This window comes from Myotis myotis, unplaced genomic scaffold (genome assembly GCF_014108235.1).
Source record: "Myotis myotis isolate mMyoMyo1 unplaced genomic scaffold, mMyoMyo1.p scaffold_m19_p_21, whole genome shotgun sequence".
Lineage (NCBI taxonomy): Eukaryota > Metazoa > Chordata > Mammalia > Chiroptera > Vespertilionidae > Myotis > Myotis myotis.
This window is the reverse complement of record NW_023416326.1, coordinates 4,543,527-4,570,529: the sequence shown is the minus strand read 5'-3', so window position 1 is coordinate 4,570,529 and position 27,003 is coordinate 4,543,527. Positions and strand designations below refer to the sequence as shown.

Genomic DNA, 27,003 nt, shown 5'->3' with positions numbered 1-27,003 from the left:
TGCGGAGGCCACTTCGTTCAATGGTCATTGGCGCCCACTCAAGGCAGGGAAGGAGGAGACGGTATTCAGTGCAAACAACTGCGTTGTGATACAGCCCAGCTGTGGAGACGCTCAGCCGCTCAGCCGCGTCCACAATGGCGGCTCCGCTGGGCTCCACCCTCGTCTGGCGAGCTGTGATCCCTGTTTCAGCTCCAGCTGGGAAAAGAAAGCTTCAGGGAAAACGGAAAGTGTGGCTCTAGCCCGTGTGGCTCAGTGGATAGGGCAGCAGCCTGCGGACTGAAGGGTCCCAGGTTGGATTCCAGTCAAGGGCACGCACCTCGGTTGCAAGCTCAGTCCCTGGCCCTGGTTGGGGCGTGTGCGGAGGCAACCAATGGATGTGTCTCTCTCACATTGATGTTTCTCTCTCTGTCTCTCCCCCTCCCTTCCACTCTCTCTAAAAATCAATGGGAAAAATGTCCGTGGGTGAAGATTAACAAAAAGAAGAAGAAAAGAAAGGGAAAGTGTGCTCTGTGGGCCAGAGGAGAGCTGACTTATAGAGAGAGAAGTCCCAGTCCCAGGTCCCCATAGGTCAGCGATGGCGAACCTTTTGAGCTCGGCGTGTCAGCATTTTCAAAAACCCTAACTTAACTCTGGTGCCGTGTCACATATGGAAATTTTTTGATATTTGCAACCATAGTAAAACAAAGACTTATATTTGTGATATTTATTTTATATATTTAAATGCCATTTAACAAAGAAAAATCAACCAAAAAAATGAGTTCGCGTGTCACCTCTGACACGCGTGTCATAGGTTCGCCATCACTGCCATAGGTCCATCCTCATGCAAATTAGCATTCCAAATCCTCACAGTTTGATTGGCCCAAAGACATTTTGTTCTGATTGGTTGGAATGGAGCTGGTCTGATAGGCCAGCGAGAATGCCCAGGCTATAGCTGGGGGAAAGTCTCCGTCTTATTGGTTGAAATGTGATTCCAGGAGCTCCTCTATCAGCACTGGCTCAGCATGAAGGCTTCTCCCCGAAGCCAGCTTGCATGGGAGGCCTGCTTGGCGATGGGGGGAGCCCAGCAAGGCTCTGTTTATAAATGGGAGCCCAGTTAGCCACCCCCAGCCCTTCTCGACAGGCACCTTCATTCCTGGGGCCCAAATCTGATGACTAATGAATTGAAAAGATGTCATGAGTAGATCAAAGACTTTATGTTCAGAGGGTGTATTTCATTTGCTTGTTTTTCATGTTTTCTACCTGTTGAGGACGCACGCTCCCTACCTAGGATTTGAAATTAGCTGTTTACTCTGAGAATTATTCCTAAGTGGGTCCCAGGTCCTCAGGGTTAGCTGGTGACAGACACAGGGGTGACGGCTGTCCTCTGCAGATCACCACGGCGTCACATACATCCAGCTCCCACGTCCTGTTCCCCGACTTCAAAAGGCAGCCCTGGTTCTACCTTTAACCTTGCGTCCCATTCTAGCTTTTCTCCCTGTCCCGGCATATTAAGTGTATAATCACGTCTTATTCCTTTCTATCTTTAAAAAATATTTTTATTTTTTTCAGAGAGGAAGGGAGGGGAGAGAGAGCAAATCATTGACAGGCTCCCTCCTGCACGCCCCCCGTGGGGATGGAGCCCGCAACCATGGCATGTGCCCTGACCAGGAATCAAACCGTGACCTCCTGGTTCATAGGTCAACGCTTAACCACTGAGCCATGCCAGCCGGGCTTACTCCTTTCATTGTAATGCTGCTTAGATTCGTTTCTTCTCAATCTCCACCTTTCTCAACCTTTTCCCCCCTTTGAGTGCCCACTTGCAACCCAGTGGCAAATTAATAACCAACCAGGATTTAGGACCCCACTGACAACGCTTACCTCCGGTTGTCAAGAACGCTCCATAGTGCTCTGAGTTTAAATTCCTAGGTTTGATATTAAAGGCTTTACTTGGAAGAGTCTTTTCTCAGACTCACCACTGGGGGACAGCCCTTTACTCCACCGGCAGAATGTCCCCCACTTTCCTGACTGTCCCTTCTCCAGCCCCCTGCTGAAACTCGGCCTCTTCCCTAGACCTGGTCAGACCCCCGCATCCCACGGAGGTCTCCTTGGCTGATTGGGCACCCCGCCTAACACTGAATTAAGTTATACATTCGTGGCTCTGTCTCGGAGGGTGGGACCCCGTTTCTGGCGGGACTTCCACATGGGGCAGCCCAGGATCCCTCCTCGACAAAGCTGCAGGAAGGGCCCTGTCGGGGTGGCTCAGTGGTTGAGGAGGTCACAGTTCAATTCCCAGTGTGGGGCGTGCAGGAGGCAGCCGATCCATTATTCTCTCTCATCGTTGATGTTTCCTCTCTCTCCCTCTCCCTTCCTCTCTGACATCAATAAAAAAAATATATATATATAGGGGGGAAAAGCTGCAAGAATGGAAGGAGAGTAAAAGAATGTGCTCCTGGCCTGGGCCCATCTTGCCAGCCCCCAGCACCTGCCCCTCTTCCCACCAGAATCGGACCCTGAGGGTCTGCCCTCCCACACCAGGCAGCCTCCGGTGGGCACACAGCCCACTCCCCCGGGACACACCTGCGTCCTCCCCACGACTCTGCCCAGACCCCGGACACCGTGCGGGGCCGGCCAGTGGTCTGTTCCCACCTCCCGTCCCCGCAGCGGCCGTCCGGTGGGGGCCCAGCTGGTTTCGGGGCTCCCTGCCTGGGGCGCCCACCGCCCCGGGGGACCAGCGCTAGGGGCGCCGAGTCGCCCTCCCTCCTATCCAGACAGTGAGCGGCTGGGGCGCGCCCAGCCCGCGGGCCGGCCCTGCCCCGGCCCCTCTCCGCCTCCCCCCTCCCCGGGGAGGGGCTGCCGGGGGCGTCCGGTTACGTCCCCGCCCTCCAGCCTCCAGCGCCGAGCCGCTCGGGCAGCGGGACCGCAGTCGGGGACCATGTGGACCGCGGGCGGCCGGAGCCGGGCTGCGTGGCCGCGGGCGCTGCTGCCGCTGCTGCCGCTGCTGCTGGCGGGGCCGGGGGGCTGCCTGCGCCGCCACGAGCTCTTCCCCTTCGGGCCGGCGCGCGGGGACCTGGAGCTGGAGCCGGGCGACGACCGCGTCTCCCCCGCCCTGGAGCTGAGCACGGCGCTGCGCTTCTTCGACAAAACCGACCTGCGCTCGGTCTATGTGAGTGCGCCCGGCCCGCGCGGAGAGGGGGCCCCGGCCGGGGCGGGGGGCGCCGGGAGGCCGAGCGGCCACGGGAGGGAGGAGGCCAGCGGCCGCGGCCCCTGCGGAGCCGGACGGACGTGGGCGTCGGGGGCGGGGACCGACCCGCCGGCCGCCCCTCTCCGGGCGCGCGCGCTCTGGGTCTCCAAGGCCGGTGCGCTCCCGCCTCTCGGCCCCGAGGTCTCCATCGCCCCGTCGCTGCCGTCGAGGAGCTCGCGAGGCTGGGGAGCTCGCCCCGCGTGCGCGGCCCTGTGCGCACCCCGCTTCCTCCCTCCGGGACCCGTTATCCAGGGACCCTGCTATCCGTCGCGGCCGGGAAGGGGGTCTCGCCATTAGTCCGGAGCCTTTGGGGACGGGACCCTGGCTCGGTGGGGGCGCAGCGCGCGCAGGGAAGGACAGGACCGCGGGGCAGGGAGCGGACGGGGGCCCCCACCGGGGTGTGCGACTCCCGCTCCGTCTTAGCCACGGTTCTGCTCTCCAGTGGAGCTCGGTTCAGCCCAGAGTTCAGGGCTGGGGAAGCGGGGCTCCCCGGCGATCCAAGGTCCAGTGGGCGAGCATGGTCACCAGGGGGCCCCCTACGGGCGCGGGGCCAGGCGACCTCGGGCTCTCGGGGCGCTGACGTGTGAGTCCCGGCCTTTGGGGGCGCAGCCTGCCCCAGCCGCGCACCATGTGGATTTCATATAAAGCGGAGCGCGCGTTCCCAAAGGGGGACCACCCAGCAGAGTCTGGAGTGGGTCCCGCATGGGGACGGCTGTGCGCCCTGCCCACTGCGCCTTAGGCCACACCCCCGTGGAGATTGTCACTGCGCCTAAAAAGAATGAGACTTGAAGCCCGGCCGGTGTGGCTCAGTGGTTGAGCGTGGACATAGGAAGCAGGAGGTTCCCAGTCAGGGCCCATACCCGGTTGCGGGTTCGATCCCCAGTAGGGGGCGTGCAGGAGGCAGCTGACCCATGATTCTCTCTCATCCTTGATGTCTCTCCCTTCCTCTCTGAAATCAATAAAAATATATTTTTTAAAAAAGAATGAGAACTGAAAGCCTCCACCCGCAGGGACAGCCGCCCAGCTGTTGACTGCCCTGACCACCTTGGGCCCTCTGGTGAAGCCTAGAAGACCGACCCTTCTCAGAATAATGTCTCCAGATGCATAAAATAAAACCCACAGGATGGCCAAGGAAATCAATTATGTTGAAATACAGATCAAAAGAGTAGAACAAAATTTTTGTGAAGTTATAGATGCGATACTTTAAAAAAAAAAAGTGTATATATTGATTGGCTGCCTCCTGCACGCCCCCTACTGGGGATGGAGACGGCAACCTGAGCATGTGGTGCCCTTGACGAGAATGGAACCCAGGTCCCTTCAGTCTGCAGGCCAACGCTCTAACCACTGAACAAAACCGGCTAGGGCTGGAGTCATGGGCATTTCTATGAGAAAGAATCCCAGCGCTTGCTGTGATCTTATGTCTGTACTAGAGGCTGGGTTCCTGGGGGACTGACTCTGAGATGCTGCACAGCAGGCAGGTTATTGCATTTGGGGCGCAACTCAGCTCCACCCCGAGGGGCTGAAGAGGGTTGAGCCAGGGGAACAAAGGTCTCAGTCCCTACAAAGGTCTCGGCCAGCCTCCCCACCCCCTCATTGCTCTGAAGGTGGGATGGTCTCCTGTCCCCAGGAGAGGGCCCAGCCTCTGGGCCATGACAGCGATCAGTCCCTGGATAAGGGCTGAAGGGAAGGAGGTGTGACCCTGGGTGGCGCCGCATTCTCAGGGGGTGACGGGGATCTGGCGGTCCCAGCGTCGACCACGTTCCATAGCCGTGTAGATGCGCGCTGAGCTGGTGGACACCCTCGCGGGCGCTGCCTGAGACACTGAACGGACGGGGCGTGTGAGCAGGACCCAGGTGGTCTGCACGGCTCTGGGCACCAGCCTAGAAACGGGCAGGAACACCCACGGAGAATAAAACCGTGATCTGACCAGCCTCTGCGCCCGCCCGTGTCAGGGACTCCCTCATTGTACATTGTTTAATCCCCCAAACAACTCTCCCGGTGGTTGTCTTTTCCGTTGAAGAAACGGTAATAACAATTAGTCATTGCTCCAGGCCATCCCACCGTTCAATGCCCAAACTAGGATTCCCTCGCGAGTCTGTGTCTGACCGAAGCTTTCAGACATCAAGCCCCACGCGTGTGGGGATGGACGGCGTGGTTGTTGCGGGCTGGGGACGCCGGGAAGGCTTACAGAGCAGGTTCCTTGAAAGGTCGGTTCCGTTTCAGTGGGTGGAGGGGGCCTGGAGAGGCTGTTGCAGGGGGGAGGGACTGCCAGTGCATGCGGCTGGGACCCAGCCTGGCATGTGCCCGGAACTGGAGGCAAGCTGCGTCTGGCGATGGCTCTGCTGGCTGCCAGGGCGAAGGAGACAACGGCCAGGTCATGTCCTTTAGGTGGTGTTTTTCCCCTGCCAGCAGGGAGCTGACTAAGGGGGGCCGGTTTGGCCCCGGCAACTGTCCCCTCCCCCGGCAACCTTCCCCCCCCCCAAAGGGTTCGCATCCCCTGATGATCTTTGCCTGAATCAATAGTGAGTGAAGGTTGCCAAATGGTGTGTTTTATGTTGTTTGTGTCGTTCCCATCATCCTTCCGACATTTATTAGCTGGCATGCTTCTGTCAGGAAGAGCGTCCCCTTGCCTTCCGAAATCAATAAAAATATATTTGGGCGGGGCGGGGGGGTGGGGAAGGAGAGCGATCCCTTGCCACTGGGGCCTTTGAGGTACGTTGACGGATGGTCATTCCGGAAAGGTGATGAATGCTGAATCCTTTCCCCATAGCTGCCCTCTAATTTCAAATGAAGGGATTGCGTTCGCGTGAAGGGATTCGTGTCACCCAGGTGAAGGAGTCGTAGGGCTCCAGGTGGCGCAGGCAAACCCAGGTGTCAGGTGTTAGGAGGGGCACGTTCCGGCCGAGAAACTGGGGATTTGGACAGCCCTCCCCCTCCGCCCCCATCGTCTCCTGTTGGGGAATACCGCGGGGCGGACACGGCTCCTCTTCTCCGACAGACACACAGAATTAAAATGTGAAGACCCTCCAGCATTTGAACGCTGGAAGGTCATCTTAGGGAAACATTTCCTGCAGAGGAGACGGGTAACCCATCCTAACTTGTGCGTTCGATAGGAACTGGATTAAGTCGAAAACGTTGACTCATCTCTTCACGATCACCCCTAGGTTGTCCCTTACTTTTATCGACTCATCCTTTTAAAAAATATATATATATATATATATTTTAATTGATTTTTTACAGAGAGGAAAGGGGAGGGATAGAGAGTTAGAAACATCGATCAACTGCCTCCTGCACACCCCCTACTGGGGATGTGCCTGCAACCAAGGTACATGCCCTTGACCGGAATCGAACCTGAGACCCTTCAGTCCGAAGGCCGACGCTCTATCCACTGAGCCAAACCGGTTAGGGCTCAACTCATCCTTTTGTTGCCATTTCTAATTCAAGCCAGACCCATTTCTCTGGCTCTGGGGGGTTCATGGAAACTACTTATAATTTGGACTTGAGAGTTTTATCCTGGCACCTGGAGTGTATATAGTAGATCTAGGCAAGGCCTGTCAGCTGAAACGCATTTTCTCTCCGGTGATGAATGAATGCGGTGACATTGATGCTTGGTCGGCTGGGTTGAATGAGGTACCTGGAGTGACGATGCCTTAAGAACTGCGGTGGGTCGGACCCCAGGCCTCTCGGGGTTCGAGGCTGAAATCCACCAGCCTCCACCTGAGCGTTTGGCAATTTCCACGGCTCCTTTATCAAGTTTTTCTTAGTTCTCAGACCCTTTTAGCTTTCCAGCCTCTTCTAGCTGTGCAATCTCTAACCTGGGCGCCATCCCAAGTGGCTTTGCAGCCTCCATGACTTTTGCTCTCAATGTCTCTAAGTCGGCGGCCCAAATATTCCGGAAAGTGCAGCTCAGGGGCTCCCGCAGATGTGGGTTTAGGTCTTGGTTGCATCCCTTGCTCGCTGTCGCTGGGACATGAAGCTAACTTACGTCTCTAGTCATTTCCTTGTCTACTTCAGATACGTGAAGAGAGGCATGGATGCATGACATTTTTAAACAATGCAAATGGCATCAATAAGCGGCCTCAGATTTAGCAGCCTGTAAAGTTTGTTGCCTCGCCCGACTGGCGAGGCTCAGTGCTTGAGCATCGACCTATGAACCAGGAGGTCCTGGTTCGATTACCCGTCAGGGTGCACATGCCTGGATTGCGGGCTTGATCCCCAGTATGGGGCATGCAGGAGGCAGTTGATGCATGATTCTCTCTCATCATTGATGTTTCTTTCTCTCTCTCCCTCTCCCTTCCTCTCTGAAATCAATAATATATATATATATATATGTATTTTTTTTTTAAGCATAAAGTTTGTTGCCTTTCCGTGCTTTCTCCTACATTATTTTACCTTAAGTTGGTGCTTCCTCCCGCCCAAAGAGCTCACTTTTGCAACCTTAGGACTGTCATTGTCTTCTGGTGCAGCCCTTTGTATTTCTAAGCAGCCCCATTTGTTTCTCATTTGCACCGACCTCCCTCTTCTCTAACCAACCACATCTGTTTTGGAGAAGGCTCTCCCGCCACCCCAGCCAGCTGCTTTCTGCCCTGGGGACCCGGCGAGACTCACTTAAACTTAAAAGCCTTTTACCGTAAGGACGCCAACATGTCATTGGGCTCATTTTAGTTTTTAAAAGTATCCTTTTATTGATTTCAGAGAGGAATGGAGAGGGAGAGAGAGATAGAAAGCTCCATGATGAGAGAGGATCATGGATCGGCTGCCTCCTGCATGCCCCACACTGGGGATCGAGCCTGCAACCCCGGGCATGTGCCCTGACCGGGAATCAAACTATGACCTCCTAGTTTCGTGGTCGGCAAACTGCGGCTCGAGAGACACATGCGGCTCTTTGGCCCCTTGAGTGTGGCTCTTCCTAAGCCTTAGGAGGACCCTAATTAAGCTAATAACAATGTGCCTACCTATATAGTTTAAGTTTAAAAATTTTGGCTCTCAAAAGACATTTCAGTCGTTGTACTGTTGATATTTGGCTGTTGACTAATGAGTTTGCCGACCACTGTCCTAATTCATAGGTTGATGCTCAACCACTGAGCCACCCCAGCCGCGCCCATGGCATTTTTTAAGTGGCACCAGTGGGGACCAGAAGGCAGTGCTGGTTGGTGCCTGCTTGCATGGGTAATCCTCAGGCTTCGGCATTGTTTCTGCACTCAGGGCCCTGTGCCTGGGGCCTCAAGGCTCTGTAACGTCCCATTAATTCCTAACTCTGCTTGCGCCTGCACCTTCTGCTCATTATCACAGTCTGGCGCACCCAGTGCGGTGAACATTCCTGGAAATCCGCGGGGGGGGGGGGCCCGCAGTGGGATGGGGGCAGGTCTGGGAGAGGGGGGAATTCAGAGGAATCCCCAGGCCCTTCTCCGGATGGCAGGACATTAGCGTTGGCTCACCTGTAAAAGCTGGCTGCCCTTCCTGCCAAACTGTACATCAGTCATGTTCATTGTCTTTTTTTTTTTTTTTTTACAAAAATGTTTTATTATGGAAAATCCCAAACATATGCAAAAATAGACTATTAGAACACATTCCTGGGGATCACCCGGCTTCAACAAGTATCGATTTATGGCTTGTCTCTTATTTTTAAAAGTATATTTTTATTGATTTCAGAGAGGGAGGGAGAAGGAGAGAGAGATAGAAACATCAACGATGAGAGATAATCATGGATCGGCTGCCTCCTGCACGCCCCCTCCTGGGGATGGAGCCCACAACCCAGGCATGTGGCCTTGACCGGGAATCGAACCGAGACCTCCTGGCTCATAGGTGGATGCTCAACCACTGAGCCACGCCGGCCGGGCAATCTATGACTTGTTTTGATTCATTTCTATTCACCTATTCCCAATACCCACCCTCACCTAAATGAGTTATCCTTAAGCAGATCCCAAATAATTTTATTTCATTCTAAATATTCCAGCACGTGTCTCTAAAAAAGTGACTCTTTCTTTAGGAAATACTTTTAGTGATGTCAGAGAGGAAGGGAGAGAGGGATAGAAACATCAATGATAAGAGGGAATCATCGATTGGCTGCCCCCTCCTGCATACCCGCCGCTAACGGTGTGTCTGAAGAATAAAGTTTACGGGGTTGGGGGGGGGGGCGGGCAATTTAAAGCTAAGAATCGAATGAAACTTCCAGCTGTTGTGCATGACATGTATCTGTGATGTCATCTTTCTTGGTGACCACAGACCGCGGAGCTGACGATGCAGGAACACCGGCTGAAACTCGTTGTCCAACCCTGACACTCAGGAGGGTCATCTGGGCCCTGTCCAGAGTGTCCGCAGGGCTTCGAGGCCGAGGGCTGAGAGCATTTCTTGTGGGAATAGGAACATTCCTTGGCCCAGATTCTCAGTCATAAAAGGCCCTGGCAGTCTTCTCGAAGACAGATTTTTAGAACGTGAGCTGTCTGTATATGGCCCTGTGTGTCACTCCCCCCCGGGAGCAGCTGGGGATTGCCAACTCCTGGCATCTTGAGCAAGCGAGCCCTTTCCCACGCTCTCACCCGCCCGCCCGCCCAGCTGGGAGGTGTCGGATGGGGGTGGGGCCGGCCAGCTGGGGCAGCTCATCCCTGACCCCTCCTCACAGCCCGTCCGAGTATTGCGGAATCTCCAGGCCGGTGCCAGGTGGTGATGGGAAGTGTGTCCCCAAGCAGCTCACAGCCCGGGGAGCTGGGTGAAAAGGGAGGTGTGCAAAGTTCACTCCCAAAACTCCCTGTCCCCGGATCCACCCCACGGAGCCTTTTCACCCGGTTCTGGGCAAGTCGCAAGGGCTGGGTCTTCAGTTCCTGTCCTTTTTTCTTTTTCTTTTTTTTAAATACGTTTTTATTGGTTTCAGAGAGAGGGAGAGAGACATAGAAACATCATCATTGATCAGTTGCCTCCTGCACGCCCCTTCCTGGGGATGGAGCCCACAACCCGGGCATGTGCCCTGACCAGGAATCGAACTGGGACCTCCTGGTTCATAGGTTGATGTGAGCAACCACTGAGCAACACTGGCCGGGCCAGTTTCTGTCCTTTTTGTCTACCCCTGACTCCTCCTCCAGGAACAGGGTGTGAAGTGGCTTAAGGGTAAGGATGTGGGTGGGGGAGGGAGGGAGATAAGTGGCCTGGACAGATCTGGGCAGTCCAGGCGAGTCCCTTCTGCCCTGGCGTTTTTCCAACCACAGCCTCTCACAGTGCAAGCTGAGGGCCATTTGCTACGACTCTCCCATCTGATTAGGGATTTTAAAAAAATACATTTTTTTAATTGAGTTCAGAGAGGCCAGGAGAGGGAGAGAGAAAGAGAGAGAGAGAGAGAGATAAACATCAGTGATGAGAGAGAATCACTGATTGGCTGCCTCCTGCATGCTCCCCACTGAGGATCGAGCCTACAACCCAGGCCTGTGCCCTGACCGGGAATTGAACCGTAACCTCCTGGTTCAAAGGTTGACGCTCAAACCACTGAGCCATGCCGGCGTCAGGGATTTTTTTTTTTGTTATTCTCAGATTCTCAAAGTAAACAGACCCGTGCAGTGGGTTCTATGGCATCAGTGGGTTGTGCAGGAATGAGGACATGAGTGGGGTCAAAGCCTCGTTCGCACGAGGCTTTGCAGGAGGCCAGGGCCCCTCCCTCCACATGGGGCTGTGTCTCTTTCCCACGTTCCCGAGCAGCCTGGGTTTCCACGGGATGAGAACGGTGACACCTGTTCCCAGGCAGGGATAACCGATTTCAAGAAAGCTGCACCGCGATGAGGAGGCAGCCCATGGGGATGTGGGCTCCCTGTGGTCACATCCCAATGTCGCCCCTTACTGGTGCCTTTGGAAAACTCGATGTGCTTCCCTCGTTTTCTTCATCTGAAGAATGTGGATACTGCCCAGCCGGCTGGCGTGGCTCCGTGGTTGAGTATTGACCCATGAACCTGGAGGTCATGGTCACGGTTGGATTCCCGGTCAGGGCACATACCTTGATTGTGGGCTCAATCCCCAGTGTGGGGTGTGCAGGAGGCAGCCGATCGATGATTCTCTGTCATCATGGATGTTTCTATCTCTCTCTCCCTCTCCTTTCCTCTCTGAAATGAATAAAAGTATTAAAAAATAAATAAATAATGACGGATGTCCAACGGCTCTTTGCAGAACACAGAGCAGGCACCTAGGGGAGCCTGAGACCCTGAAACCCTTAGTGTCCAGGGGGCGGGGACTGGAGGATGCCAGCATCGAGCTGTGCCCCTTCCACAGGACTCTGCCTAGGGAACAGGTGCTGATTCCCACCATCAGTTGCGTGGTTTTGATTCGGTGGCACTTGACTTCGCGTGGGCCCCTGTGACCGCATCCTCCGAGTGGGCGCTCCGCCTCCCCCGTGGAAAGGGGGCTCCTTTGAACTCTGCTTCGTTTCGACAGGTCACCACGAATGGCCTCATTGCCACGAGCGAACCCCCGGCCGCAGAATCCCACCCCGGGCTCTTCCCGCCGACCTTCGGGGCCGTGGCGCCCTTCCTGGCCGACCTGGACACCACCGACGGCCTCGGGAAGGTCTACTACCGCGAGGACTCCTCCCCCGCCATCACCCAGCTGGCCGCGGAGTGTGTCCAGAGGGGGTTCCCGGGCGTGTCCTTCCAGCCCGCAAGCGCCGTGGTGGTCACCTGGGAATCCGTGGCCCCATACCGAGGCCCCAGCGAGGACCCTGCCCAGGAGGACCAGGTGAGTGCGCACCCAGGGACCAGGGCGTGGAGCCTAGCAGGGGACGTGGCATGGCTTGTGCGACTCAGAGGTACAGCCTGTTGCATCGCTGATGAAGAAAGGACTGCCGAGGCAACATCGGGTCATGGCGGGCTGATACCTCCAGCTCCGTATCTGCAAGGCTCGCGGTCTCTGACTCAGGGGTGACTGGGTTGAAGAAAGCCATTTCCTGAGAAACTGCTCGGTGGCAAGAATAAGGTTGATGACTCCCATCCCTCTGACGTTGGGTCAGATGGTGGGAGGTGGTTTCTGGTTAAATAGAGACTTTATTATTTTTTTAAAATTTATTTCAGAGAGGAAGGGAGAGGGAGAGAGAGTGAGAAACATCGATCATGAGAGAGAATCATGGATCGGCCACCTCCTGTACGCCCCTCTACAAGGGATCAATATGCCCCGACCAGGAATCAAACCGTGACCTCCTGGTTCAGAGGTCGCTGCTCAACCACTGAGCTGCGCCAGTCGGGCGAGACATTATTAATGCGAAGTGAAGGTTACAATCACCAGGTAGTCCTCAAGGGTGTGAAGAAGTAAAGAGAAAGCCCACAGTCTAGCTGGGGAGACAGAAACCACGGGCTCCATGGGAATGTTTTAGACAGGAGTCCCGTCACGTCCAAGTGGGCATCTCTGATGAAGAAGTAGGTGGAGAAGCCGGCTCCAGGTCTGAGTTACCCTTTGAGGACCAGCCTCGGTCTCTCGGCCCCACCATCGTTTAATTTTCATAGGATTACACAGTGGGGAGAAACTTGAAAGGCCCAAAGCATCCATTCCCACGTGGATGGAGATACAGCCACCTCCTTCCTAGGACCAGTGGGAGGGCTACGTGGTGAGGCAACATACGACGGGCCCGGCATCGGGAACGCAGTCCTTACACAAAGGCCCTTTCCGGCGGGCCAGCCTCAGAGGCGTGGAAGTGGCGCTTTCCTGGAAATACCTAAAAGCGCTGCTTCTAGAATAAGTTGGGGGGACACTGCCATCTTCCCACATGGGGCGTCTGGTCTGCTGCAGGGCCCCTGGGAAGATGTGGCTACTTGCCTGAGTGACTGCCTTTTGACTCGTCTTCGCAGAGAAACACATTCCAGGCGGTCCTGGCCTCCTCCGGTTCCAGATCCTACGCCATCTTCCTGTACCCCGAAGACGGCCTGCAGTTCACCTCGACCTTCTCCAAGCGCGACCAGAGCCAGGTCCCCGCCATGGTCGCCTTCAGCCAAGGGCTGGTGGGACTCGTGTTGAGCAGCGACGGGGCGTATAACATATTTGCTAACGACAGAGACTCGATCGGCAATTTGGCCAAGTAAGTGTCTGCCTTTGTTCTTCCGTAGACACCCCCTGAGAATAAGCATAGCCCGTGATTATCTTTTTTTTTTAAAATATATTTTATTGATTTTTTACAGAGAGGAAGGGAGAGGGATAGAGAGTTAGAAACATCAGTGAGAGAGAAGCATCGATCAGCTGCCTCCTGCACACACCCTACTGGGGATGTGCCTGCAACCAAGGTACATGCTACATGCCCTTGACCGGAATCGAACCTGGGACCTTTCAGTCCCTAGGACGATGCTCTATCTACTGAGCCAAACCGGCTAGGGCCCGTGATTATCTTATTAAGGATGATATAATGGGCATCACAGAACATTCCCTAAAAAATTCCCTTGGGTTGCAGTGTTGGATATAGTTTTTCTATTATGTGGTACTTTTTATTTTTGTGTTTTTTGTTTTTATTTTTTATTTATTTTTTAAATTTTGTTTTATTGCTTAAAGTATTACAAAGAGTATTACATATGTCTCCTTTTTTGTTTTCCCCTTGACATTCCCCCGGCCTCCCGTACCCCCCAGTGTCTTGTGTCCATTGGTTATGCTTATATGCATGCATACAAGTCCTTCGGTTGATCTCTTACTCCCACCCCCGACCCTCCCTGACCTTCCCGCTGTAGTTTGACAGTCTGTTCGATGATGCTCTGCCTCTGTATCTATTTTTGCTCATCAGTTTATAATGGTCTTTATTATCCATAAATGAGTGAGATCATGTGGTATTTTTCCTTCATTGACTGGCGTATTTCACTTAGCATAATGCTCTCCAGTTCCATCCATGCCGTTGCAAATTGTAAGAATTCCTTCTTTTTTACAGCAGCAGAGTATTCCATCGTGTAGATGTACCACAGTTTTCTAATCCACTCATCTGCTGATGGGCACTTAGGCTGTTTCCAGATCTTAGCTATGGTGAATTGTGCTGCTATGAACATAGGGATGCATATATCCTTTCTGATTGGTGTTTCTGGTTTCTTGGGATATATTCCTAGAAGTGGGATCCCTGGGTCAAAATGTGTTTTTTTTTTTAAATTGATTTTAGAGAGGGAGAGAGAGATAGAAACATCAATGATGAGAGAGAATCATTGATGGGCTGCCTCCTGCACGCCCCCTACTGGGGATAGAGCCCGCAACCCGGGCATGTGCCCTTGACCCGAATCGAACCTGGGACCCTTCAGCCCTGCAGGCCTATGCTCTATCCACTGAGCCAGACCGGTTAGGGCCGAACGGGCCTTCTTTAATCAGAGTAACACCGTCACGGCTAACGAGCGTGGTGAATATTTCTTAGCATTCTAGCTGGTCCCCAAGAGTCTGTCGGTGCCCCTAGCCTGATGGCCACACATGACCCAGCCGGCTCTCCCACCCTCCAGGCCCCTGGGTTTCAGGTGGACACGGATCCCAGGACTCCTTCTGCCCAGGGGGTAGGGCCTGTTGCCCAGAAGTCTGTCCTTTCTCATAGGAGCAGCAACTCCGGGCAGCAGGGCGTCTGGGTGTTTGAGATCGGGGGCCCCGACACAGCCAGCGGCGTGGTGTCCTCGGACGTGAACCTCAGACCGGACGACGGAGAAGACTACGACGATGACGAAGATTACGACTCGGTGACCAGTCTGGGCCCGGAGGACCTGGGCACCACACCCTTCCCCTATGAGACCCCGAGGAGGGGAGACACCGGCACCACCAGGCACCGAGTCTTGGCCCCCAGCCGCCCGGCCACCGCCAGGCCCGCCAGGCCTCCCACCGAGAGGACCCGGTCCTTCCAGCTGCCCGGGGCCAGGTTCCCCCAGCAGCACCCGCAGGTCATTGATGTGGATGAGGTGGAGGAGTCGGAAGTCGGTAAGGCTCCCGCTGTTGCCGTGAGAATACTCTAGGGCGCTTGGGTTTCTGGACACGGGACAGGTGCTGGAGCGGGCCCGAGGTGTGCGTTCTGGGGTGGGTTGTGAGGGCGAGAGCTGGGAAATAGGGGTGGGAGCTCACAGGCTCCGTGCCTTTGATGTCCATCCTTGCCCGAGGATATTTTTCCATTGATTTTTTAGAGAGAGTGGAGGAAGAGAGAGGGAAAGACAGAGAGAAACATCAATGCGAGAGAAACACATCGATGGGTTGCCTCCTGCACATGCCCCGACCAGGGCCCGGGCCCGGGAGGAGCCTGCAACCGTGGTACGTGCCCTTGACCGGAATCGAACCCGGGACCCTTCGGTCCGCAGACCGACGCTCTATCCACTGTGCCATACCGGCCAGGGCCCTCTGGTCTGTTTTAGGGGAGAAAAGGGCTTTAGAAGTATTTTGAAAGTCAGATTTTTCTTATTTGTGATTTCTGAGATCAGAAGTACACTCGGCCACCTGAAAAAACATTGTCGACGTTCCTTTGGCCGTGGACACAGTTATCTTTGACATTTACTTCCTCTCGGCTTTGGCACGAGAAGAGTTCATTATTCCCAGCTCCGGTTTGTTTCAGAGTCGTTTTGAGAAGATTTTAAAATACAGAACAAGTAGATACTCCCTTCTCCCCCACCTTCCCCCCCGCGACCTCCCTTTTAAAGTGCACTATCTTCTAGTCAACTGTATTCTCTCAGGTTTTTGCTACATTTTGAGGGAAAGCCAGCATGCATTGATTTGTCTTGGAAAAGAAGTCCAAGCTCAGTTGTGTTCACTCGTTTTTGCTCTTCAGGGTGACTTATAATCCATTGAGATTCATGTAGATGGGATGGGCCAGGCCTTTAAATAATGTTTAAGGAGACTCTACTGTTTCTGTTACGAAGTTATCCATTCCACATAGTCACTCAAAAAAAATATATAGATTTTTTTTATTGATTTCAGAGAGGATGGGAGAGGGAGAGAGAAATAGAAACCTCAATGATAAGAGAGAATCATTGGGGGGAAAAAAGAGAGAGAGAGAGAGAGAATCATTGATCGGCTGCCTCCTGCACGCTCCCTACTGGGCATTGAGCCTGCAACCTGGGCATGTGCCCTGCCGGGGAATCGAACCGGGACCTCTTGGCTCATGGGCTGATGCTCAACCACTGAGCCATGCCGGCCGGGCCTCACTTTTATTTCTTCTTACTCGTTCTAATTTGTCTCCTGACGATAGCCACACATGTTTGTTCTTGTGTCTTCCGAAGCCTGGACGAGAGCTGGGGGCCAGGGCCAGTGAGCTTGTTGCTATCTTCCAAGGCTCGGAAGTGGAGACGTTGACCTTGCGTGTCCGGACCAGGACGTGGGTCCGTGTCTCGGGGCTCCTCACCCTGCACCCTGGCTCTCCTGGGGTGATGCGGACATCCCTGCCTGCGTGGCGCTCGGCTCTTGCAGCTGGCTTCAGGGGGCTAGCTCCCCAGATGTGTGGGGTTGTTTACTCCCAGCTGTTGCGATCTGAGCTGTCACCCGATCGAGGCGTCTCTGACATTCTCCCTCGTGAAGCCGTCCTGTTGAAATGCTGTCCTATCTGACGCCAGCGGCAACATATGGTGGTGCATTGCTCGGTATTAGTCCACGCCTAGATTTGAACCCGACATGTGCCTGAAACAGATGTTTCTCTGTCCCTCTATCTCGGTTATTTCGCTGTTTCTGGCGGGGAGGTCAGCCTTCCGCGGCCCGCCGTGCATTCCTGGCGTTATCTGAATAGTCACCCACAGATACGCAGGCCATGGGGACCCACTGGGCGCCGGGCCCTCGGCTGGAGTGAAGCAGGCTGCAGTCACGTGTGTTCAGCGTGGGGGCCCAGGGTTTCCGACGCCAAATGCCGCCTCTCCACACACTGGAAATTTCCTCCGGGCGTCTGGGACGCATAGAACCTTCCTGGTTTAAACTTCACTTGTATCTTCACTCCGAACAGTGGGTTATAAACCGGATCGCTCCCCGCTTTAAAAGTCCACCCCCGACATGTGCTTTTGAGCTTTCTTTCCAAATCAGTTTCCTCTGGATTGTGGAGTATAACGAGTTTGTTCCTAATTCTAACAAATTGAACCAAGGAGGTAGAGTTTTAAAAGTAGGCAGAATTCTTTTTGTTTCTTGAGTGAAAGGAATTGAAGACGTCTTTCTAATCAGCTTTTTTTTTTAAAAAAAAAATCCTCATCCGAGGATATTTTTCCATTGATTTTTAGAGGAAGTGGAAGAGAGAGGGAAAGACAGAGAGAAACATAAACATGAGAGAAACACATCAGTTGGTTGCCTCCTGCATGCGCCCTGACCAGGGCCCGGGCCTGGGAGGAGCCTGCAACCGAGGTACATGCCCTTGACTGGAATCGAACCCAGGACCCTTCAGTCCGCAGACCAACACGCTATCCATTGAGACAAACCAGCTAGGGCCTAATCAGCTTTTGAGCATAAGAGCTTCTTAGTTATTGCCTGGAGAGAAGAGGCAAAATAATTTCAAAATACTCTGAAGTCATTAAAATGGGAAAATTAAAAAACAGTTAAAAAAAAAAAAAACCTTAAGGCCCCTTTAAAATGTGAAGCTGATCTTTTTGACTCGTCAGAGGGACACCAGACTGAGACAGCTGTCTGATGGGGTGACCTGAGACTGATGCAAATTAAATTAGAGCCCTTTTTAAAAAATATATTTTTATTGATTTCAGAGAGGAAGGTGGAGGGAGAGAGAGAGAGAGAAGCATCAATGATGAGAGAGAATCACTGATCGGCTGCCTTCTGCACGCCCCCCGCTGAGGATCGAGCCTGAAACCCGGGAATCGAACCCTCACCTCCTGATTCATAGGTCGACACCCAACCACAGAGCCACGCTGGCCGGCCAGATTAGGGCACTTTTTGATCATTAACTTGTGATTTCTACACTCCTTGTAGCCCAGTGGTTCTCAACCTTCCTAATGCCGCGACCCTTTAATACAGTTCCTCATGTTGTGGTGACCCCCAATGTCATTGTTACAAATTGAACATAATTAAAGCATAGTGATGAATCACAAAAACAGTATGTCATTATATATGTGTGTTTCGATGGTCTTAGGCGACCCTAAGGGGTCGAGACCCACAGGTTGAGAACCGCTGTTGTAGCCCCATGTGCGTGGGGTGTGACAGATGGAGCCACCACACCATTTACGTGGCTCCAGGAGGTGAGCCCGGACCCTGAGCCGCCTGGCCGAGTGCCATTATCCCTGCAGGGCTGGGGGGCCCCGTGTGACCCGCTCCTGCCACTGAGCCCCGGGACCTGCTCACAGGTGCCCTGTGCTTCCTCCGCAGTCTTCAGCTACAACACGGATTCCCGGCCCACGTGCGCCAACAGCCGACACCAGTGCTCCGTGCACGCCGAGTGCCGGGACTACGCCACCGGCTTCTGCTGCAGCTGCGTCGCCGGCTACACCGGGAATGGCCGGCAGTGCGTGGCCGAAGGTCTGCTTTCTGTGCTCATTCGTGGGCCGGGAGGAGGGCGGGCGGCCTAAATATTTTTATTGGTTTCAGAGAGGAAGGGAGAGGGAGAGAGAGAGAGAAACATCAATGATCAGAGAGAATCATGGACCGGCTGCCTCCTGCACGCCCCACAGGGGATCGAGCTGCAGCCCCGGCCTGTGCCCCGACCGGGAATGGAACCGTGACCTCCCGGTTCAGAGGTCGACGCTCAACCCCTTGAGCCCCAAACTCCAAATTGGATCCAGCTGTCACTTGCGGACCAGGCAGTCTCTACGGTCGTGAGAGCCCAGACACAGTTTACTCAGCGTGCGTCCCAGGGGAGCCCGCGGCCATAAACTCCAATGAAAACAAAAGCGACAGAAACCCCGCCGTACGGAACATTTGTCCCTTTGGATGCCAGATGGCCTCACGTGTCACTGGCCGTTTTCTTTGTGTTTCGTGAGGAAATGCAGTTGCTTCCCCAAGTTCGACTCAGTAAAACTTGGAAGCGCTTTCCTGTTTTTCAGATCCCCTGCCATCGCCGTTTTAATTTGCTAAAAAAACAAACAAACAGAAACCTTGTTCCCTTCTGGGTCCTAATTAGATCAAGTGAGGGTTGTTATACTGACTTGGGCAACGAGAGAGGATTTTTGTGTCCGTGTGTTCATTTGGGGGAATGTTTTCAACATCTGTAAACGTATTTCCTTCCAAATTGCACCGCCCAGGGGTGGTGTGCCTGAGCGTTGCATGGGGCTTGGCTTGGATACCCTGGGAGAAGCTTCCAGAATCAGCAGCAAAACCTTCTTCTCCAGGCGTGGCCCCGGGGGCCTTTCCCGTGCCAAGCGTCCGAGCCGGTAATGCTGAGTGTGCTTGGCAGAAGCTCGGATCGGACAAACCGTCCGGCCCCACGTTTTAACATCATATACACGCCCTGGAAGAGTCTCATGGTTTAATTATTTGTTGGATTCTTGCTACTTTTCTAAAAATTTTATTGATTTCAGAGAGGAAGGGAGAGAGAGAGAGAAACATCAATGATGAGAGAGAATCATGGATGGGCTGCCTCCTGCACACGCCCTCCTAGGGATTGAGCCCACAACCCAGGCATGTGCCCTGACGGGGAATCGAGCCGTGACCTCCTGGTTCCTAGGTCGACGCTCAGCCACTGAGCCACGCCGGCCGGGCTTGCCTCTTCCGCTACAGGCCCAGGGCCTATCCTGTTCTTCTCTTATGAAGGACTGGCTTCTCCCTTGGTTTCCCTCGCAGGGTCCCCCCAGCGAGTGAACGGCAAGGTGAAAGGGAGGATCTTCGTGGGGAGCAGCCCGGTCCCCGTCGTGTTTGAAAACACAGACCTGCACTCCTATGTGGTGATGAACCAGGGGCGCTCCTACACGGCCATCAGCACCATCCCCGAGACCGTGGGGTACTCCCTGCTGCCCCTGGCCCCTGTCGGCGGCATCATCGGGTGGATGTTTGCGGTGGAGCAAGATGGATTCAAGCACGGGTTCAGCATCACAGGTATTGACATCACCCGTTAAAGTCCATGGCCCGGGGGTGCGGGGGTCCAAGGGAGATAGGGACTGGGGCATGAGTGGAAAGGGAACTCCACGTCTAAGGACAACTCACTGACAAGCTTTTTGTTCTGGGAGAAAGACGTGGCGGTAAGAGGACCAGTCTTCTTTCATGAATAATATTTACAAATATTCTAAATAATATTTAGAATCCTGCTGGCCCGGCTCACCCATCCTAAAGCTTGGGTATTTCTCATTATCCCTTCTCATCATGAGTTGAAAATGCCCGTCTTCGGCACAAGCCCTGAGCCAATCCATCTCGGAGGCCGGTCTGTGGCTGGGAGGCGGCCTCTCTCTGCGGGTGACTCCGTGGGGCCCCCTGGGTGCCCCAGCTCTGTCCTTGGGGGTCCCCAGCCCCATTCCTACCAGCACCCCCTGAAGCACCCGCAGAGGAGGTGCGACTCCACGGCCCCTAACCAGCCCTGTGAGCCCAGGGCGGGCGCCGGGGTGGCCGTCTCTTCTGACGGCAGAGTGACCGAATACCTTGCTTTCCAGGGGGCGAGTTCACCCGCCAGGCCGAGGTGACCTTCGTGGGGCACCCGGGCAAGCTGGTCATCAAGCAGCGCTTCAGCGGCATCGACGAGCACGGGCACCTGACCATCGACACGGAGCTGGAGGGCCGCGTGCCGCAGATCCCGGTCGGCGCCTCCGTGCACATCGAGCCCTACACGGAGCTCTACCACTACTCCCGCGGCGGTGAGGGCACCCCGGGGCCTGAGGCTCCCAGTGCCACGGGGACAGCCCGCACTGCTGCCGTCTCCTGGGCCGCAGAGAGCGAAACGGGGGCGATACCTTAGTAACATCGCCTTTCCCCACTGCCAGACATCATATCACTCCCTCCAGAGAATTTATTATTTCTTATTTATTTACTTTAATTTTTATTCATTTCAGAGAGGAAGGGAGAGGGAGAGAAATATCAATGATGAGAAGGAATCATTGATCGGCTGCCTCCTGCACGCCCCACACTGGGGATGGAGCCCACAACCCGGGCATGTGCCCTGAGCAGGAATCAAACCATGAACTTCTGGTTCATAGGTCGACACTCAACCACTGAGCCACGCCAGCCAGGCGTCCACTAGCTTGTAATCTTTAGGTTGGCTCTGGGCAGCTTAAGAACTTAGAAGCACTTGATGGGGAAAAAAAGCAACAAATATTACTGATGCAAATAATACCCATAACAGTAGGGGAAATCCAGGTAGCAGAAGGAGTCCCCATTGGAAATAAACGGTCTTGCCCTGGCCGGTGTGGCTGAGTGGATAGTGTCTGCCTGTGGACCATAGGGACCCGGGTTCGATTCTGGTCAAGGGCACGTACCTTGGTTGCAGGCTCCTCTCCAGCCCAGGTCCTGTTTGAGGCACGTGCAGGAGGCCACCATTCAATGGATTTCTCTCCCATCGATGTTTCTCTCTGTCTTTCCCTCTCTCTCCCACTCTCTCTGAAAACCAATGGGAAAGTATTCTTGGGTGCGGATTAACAACAATAATAACAAGAAATAAATGGACGATCTCATTGACCGGCTCCATTGCAGTCTCCCCTGGAAGCCTGGTGTCTGGGGAGACCCCCGGCGGGATGGGTCTGACCCTGAAGGAGGCCACCGCACCCTCACGCCCTCTCACGCCCTCTCCTTTCTCTCCCCACCCGTGTCCCTCCTGCATCCAGTGATCACATCCTCCTCCACGCGGGAGTACACGGTGACGGGGCCCGCGGCCCCTGCGAGCATCCACACGTACCAGTGGCGCCAGACCATCACCTTCCAGGAGTGCGTCCACGATGGGGCCCGGCCGGCCCCGCCCAGCACCCAGCAGCTCTCGGTGGACAGCGTGTTCGTGCTGTACAACCAGGAGGAGCGGATCCTGCGCTTCGCTCTCAGCAACTCCATCGGGCCCGTGCGGGGTGAGGCGCAGCTCCCACCGGCCCGCCTGCGCCCGCGTCTCGGTGCTCTGGGCGTATTCTTTTAAAAAAAAAAAAATTCGTATTGATGTCAGAGAGGAAGGGAGAGGGAGAGAGAGAGAAACATCCATGATGAGAGAGAATCATGGATCGGCCGCCTCCTGCATGCCCCCTACTGGGGATCGAGCCCGCAACCCGGGCATGTGCCCTGACCGGGAATCAAACCGTGACCTCCTGGCTCATAGGGTGATGCTCAACCACTGAGCCACGCCGGCCGGGCGTGATTTTTGTCATTTTCCGGCAAAATTGCCTTATGGCCCGTTCTGCATGGGATCTGATGGGGAAGATGCTTCAGTGGAGCATCCGCCAGCTGCTCCCCTGTCCCCGGACCTCGGCCTCCACCCGCCTTCCTCTGTGGGGGGAGCGTTCCGCGGACTTACCTCTCAGTGTCTCTGTCCTCGCAGACGGCTCCCCGGACGCCCTGCAGAACCCCTGCTACATCGGCACTCACGGGTGCGACACCAACGCGGCCTGTCAGCCCGGCGCCGGGAACCAGTTCGCCTGCGAGTGCGCCATCGGCTTCCGGGGGGACGGACGCACCTGCCACGGTACAGCCTCGGCTCAGCCGCGGGGGGGGGGTGGGGGGGCGGGGGGGAGGCCGCGGGGAGGTGTCCATGCCTGTGGTCCAGATGGCGCGGGAGGGGACGAGGCCCCGAGGTGAGACTGGCATGCCCAGGCGTCCCCTGGCACCGTGATGGGCACTGCCCCTTCCAGATGCCAGAGAAGAATCTGTGAGGCCACACCCCGCACAGGTGCAGAGGGGAGCTGAAACCAGTGCTGCATGTAACCTTGGAACATGACTCCCCCAGGCACGTTGGTGTGAACTACAGAGGCTCACCCTCTTTTAGAAAATATTTTTTTATTGATTTCAGAGGAAGGGAGAGGGAGAGGGAGAAACATCAGTGATGAGAAGGAATCATGGATCGGCTGCCTCCTGCATGCCCCACCCTGGGGACTGAGCCTGCAACCTGGACGTGTGCCCTGACCGGGAATTGAACCGTGACGTCCTGGTTCATAGGTCAGGGCTGGACCACGGAGCCAACGCCGGCCGGGCCAAAGTCGCTTTTTTGAAACACACAGTCCCCGTCCCTAAAGCTTCCCGGGGAGAACGGAGCTTGGAAACGTTCCCGTGGCCATGCTGTTCTGTCGCTTAGATTGAAACTCGCCCTGTGTTAGTTGCTTTGGCAGCCGAGCGGGAGCCTTGGGGCCCTGCCGTCCGCACACGGCGTCCAGACATCTGGGCTGGAGCATCCTGGGAGCTGGGGGCAGTGGGAGCCGGAATGGTCTTTAAAAAAATATATTGATTTCTGAGATAGGGGGCGAGGGAGGGAGAGATAGAAACATCAACGATGAGAGAGAATCATGGATCGGCTGCCTTCTGCATGTCCCCTACTGGGGATGAGCCCTTGACGGGAATCGAACCGTGACCTCCTGGTTCATGGGTCAACCACTGAGCAACGCCGGCGGGGCTGCAGTATATGTTCAAAAAGCTGAACACTCGCCCTAGCCGGTGTGGCTCAGTGGATAGAGCGTCGGCCTGCGGACTGAAAGGTCCCGGGTTCGATTCCGGTCAAGGGCATGTACCTTGGTTGCGGGCACATCCCCAGTAGGGGGTGTGCAGGAGGCAGCTGATCGATGTTTCTCTCTCATCGATGTTTCTACTCTCTGTCCCTCTCCCTTCCTCTCCGTAAAAAATCAATAAAAAATATATTTAAAAGAAAACAAAAAACTGAACACCCTTTGGGTTGGGGTTTTGCCTGGGTTTAGTCCCTCCTAACCCCCCCGCAAGCAGCAGTGCTTTCTGCGTCATGTACGCAGTGACGTGCGAAGAGGTTAACACGAGGCTGCTTCGTGTTTCCTGAACTCACTGTAGACATCGACGAGTGCTCGGAGCAGCCCTCGGTATGTGGGAGCCACGCCATCTGCAACAACCACCCGGGGACCTTCCGCTGCGAGTGCGAGCAGGGCTACCGCTTTTCCGAGGAGGGAACGTGCGTGGGTGAGTTCCGTGGTCGGAGATTTTCAGGATCCTGATGCGTGGGGGGTTCGTTGGTGCCCGTGGGCAGGTGTTCCTCCAGGTAACCATCCCGGCCGAGGGGGGAGCCGCTGGGTTCTGGAGTTGGGGGTGGGGGACAGTTTACGAAGCCGAATCCGACTCTGTCCCTTTCCTCCAACTTCCTGGGGGGCCACATGTCCGAGGATCCATACTCTTACTGATCACCCCAGTGACACCATCGCCTGATCTGTTGGAAGCTTGGTATTGCTCTCCGTTCTGACAAAACGATGTTTCATTCTCTTTTTTTTAAAGATTTTTTAAAAATATATTTTTATTGATTTCAGAGAGGAAGCAGAGAGAGAGAGAGAGAGAGAGAGAGAGAGAGAGGGAGACATCAGTGGTGAGGGAGAATCATTGATCAGCTGCCTCCTGCATGTCCTCGACTGGGGATCGAGCCCGCAACCTGGGCACGTGCCCTTGACCAGAATCAGATCCGCAACCCTTCAGTCTGCAGGCTGATGCTCTATCCACTGAGCCAAACTGGCTAGGGCTCTTTTTTCTTTTTTTTCTTTTAACCCGTGCAACACTTATTCAACTTATTAATTAATGAAGATACCAGTAGAACATGAAATTGTTTTAAAAAGACACTTTGAACCGGCCGGCGAGGCTCAGTGGTTGAGCGTCAGTCAACCTATGAACCAGGAGGTCACCGTTCAATTCCCGGTCCGGGCACAGGCCCGGGTTGTAGGCTGGATCCCCAGTGTGGGGCGTGCAGGAGGCAGCCGATCCATGATGCTCTCTCATCATGGACGTTTCTCACTCTCTCTCCCTCTCCCTTCCTCTCTGAAATCAATAAAAATATATAAAAAATAAAATAAAAACACCCACCCAAAAAGACACTCAGAGGAACTATTTATAGGCAACTTGAAAAGGGAAAAGGATTGCCAGACTGAGAAAGCCTGACAGCGTTTAAGAAGGGTTATTGGAACATGTGTTTGTCATTAGTGGCCGTACCAGGCACCGTGAGTGCTTTTTCACAGAAAAGACATAGGAAACACATTCAACCCAAAGTATTTGCCGAAGGACAGACGCATCTGCCAGGTCAGGCAGCGAGACTCCTCGGACTGCGGCCCTCAGGGAAGACCATCGAGACAGAACGCCTGAAAAAAACAAAACCAGGAACCGTGCCCGATGCGGATCATGAGAAGTTAGAGGTTGGGAGACATTTAGAAGTTCGGATCAGGGAGCCTGCAGGGCTGGGAAGCCAGAAAGCAAAGCTGGAGGCTGCAGTCAGTCCCATGCCCGTAGCCAAGATCTTCACGAGCCAGCAGGCCTCCAGGCCCTGACAGATGAGCTGGTCAGACGGACTAGATGCAGGACACAACCTAGGAAGAGGGAGAGCTTTGACCTTCAGCTGCACTTGACACCCTTCGTCTACATGCATTACAATGAGGCCAGTGCCTCCAGAAACCAGAAACGGATTCTTTCTTTTTTTAAAATATATTTTTATTGACTTCAGAGAGGAAGGGAGAGAGAGAGAGAAACATCCATGATGAGAGAGAATCATCGATTGGCTGCCTCCTGCACGCCCCACATTGGGGGTGGCGCCCACAACCCGGGCCTGTGCCCTGACCGGGAATCGAACCCTGACCTCCTGGTTCATACCTAGATCAAGGCTCAAGCGACTGAGCCACGCCGGCCGGGCATCCCTCTATCAATTCTTTCCCTTATTCTTTTAAAAGCTATTAAAACAATTAGCCTTGTTTTCCCTTAAATCAATGGCTTTGGGATTCACGTGGAGGGACCACCTTGTAGGCACGTGTCATTACCTGCTTTGGGTTGAATGCTTCCCGGTTTAGATCTACGGTTCTATTTGGGGCCATCTGCTTGGGGGTTTCAATGTTACAAGCCACAAGCAGGAACATAGCTTCTTGGCCTTATCCAAGTACACGAGTTCACGCAATGAATGAGGCTAATTGTTGCTTTAGGCTGCTGCTGCTGCTGCTGGTGGTGGTGGTGAGCCATCCACAAAGGCACAGATTGAATTTTTCTACTTTCCCCCAACTGCTGCACTTTGAACTGTTGGCTCCAAGAATTTAAAGTTCAGAGATTCTTGGATAATTCCAGTCTGGAGGGCAGTGTGCTGAATGGGCCGTATGAACTCAGTATTTCTGCCCAATTGAAAACAGACTTCTCTTTTACTGCCTCCCCGACCCATGTCCTTGCCCTTTGCTGTGTACTGAGCCCTAGCCTGCTTTCTGTTTGCTCTGTCTTGTTTTTAAAAAATATATATTTTTATTGATTTCAGAGAGGAAGGGAGAGGGAGATAGAGAGAGAAACATCAATGATGAGGGAGAATCATGGATCGGCTCCCTCCTTACACCCCCTACTGGGGATGGAGCCTACAACCTGGGCATGTGCCCTGATGGGGAATCGAACCGTGACCTCCTGGTTCACAGGTCACTGCTCAGCCCCTGAGCCACGCTCGCCAGACTGTTTGATCCGTCTCGAAGCTGAGATGAGGCTGCCAAGGTCTCAGGGGGAGGTGGAGGCCGAGGGCTGGAGAGAACAGGCAGTTCTCATAGTTTGAGGATGACCCAACATCTGTGCATGGAAAGAGGCCAGTCCCCTTTGCACAGAGTGGAGAGTTCAGCTCTGCTAAAGTTACATTTTTTAAAATAGAGAACAACAATTCCTGTGTATTTGGCCTGATTTCCCTCTCTGCTTTTTGAGATGGAGATTCAAAGATTACAGTCTAGCCCTGGCTGGTTTGGCTCAGTGGATAGAGCGTCGGCCTGCAGACCAAAGGGTCCCGGGTTTGATTCCAGTCGAGGGCACGTACTTAGGTTGCAGGCTCCTCCCCGGCCTGGGCCCTGGTCGGG

General features: G+C 54.4%; 1 protein-coding gene across 1 annotated transcript in view; it reads left to right on the top strand.

The window, feature by feature from the left end:
* The first annotated feature begins 2,873 nt into the window (after positions 1–2,873).
* Positions 2,874–27,003, top strand: part of NID1 (nidogen 1) — a 40,850-nt gene continuing 16,720 nt past the window's right edge. Inside the window, exons 1-10 of the mRNA XM_036354925.1 lie at positions 2,874–3,142; positions 11,633–11,932; positions 13,036–13,262; positions 14,733–15,106; positions 18,461–18,610; positions 19,871–20,122; positions 20,671–20,871; positions 21,835–22,068; positions 22,530–22,673; positions 23,999–24,124. Of these exons, the coding sequence (XP_036210818.1) occupies positions 2,912–3,142; positions 11,633–11,932; positions 13,036–13,262; positions 14,733–15,106; positions 18,461–18,610; positions 19,871–20,122; positions 20,671–20,871; positions 21,835–22,068; positions 22,530–22,673; positions 23,999–24,124 (2,239 nt within the window). The 5' untranslated portion in view covers positions 2,874–2,911. The remainder of the gene's footprint in view (positions 3,143–11,632; positions 11,933–13,035; positions 13,263–14,732; positions 15,107–18,460; positions 18,611–19,870; positions 20,123–20,670; positions 20,872–21,834; positions 22,069–22,529; positions 22,674–23,998; positions 24,125–27,003) is intronic.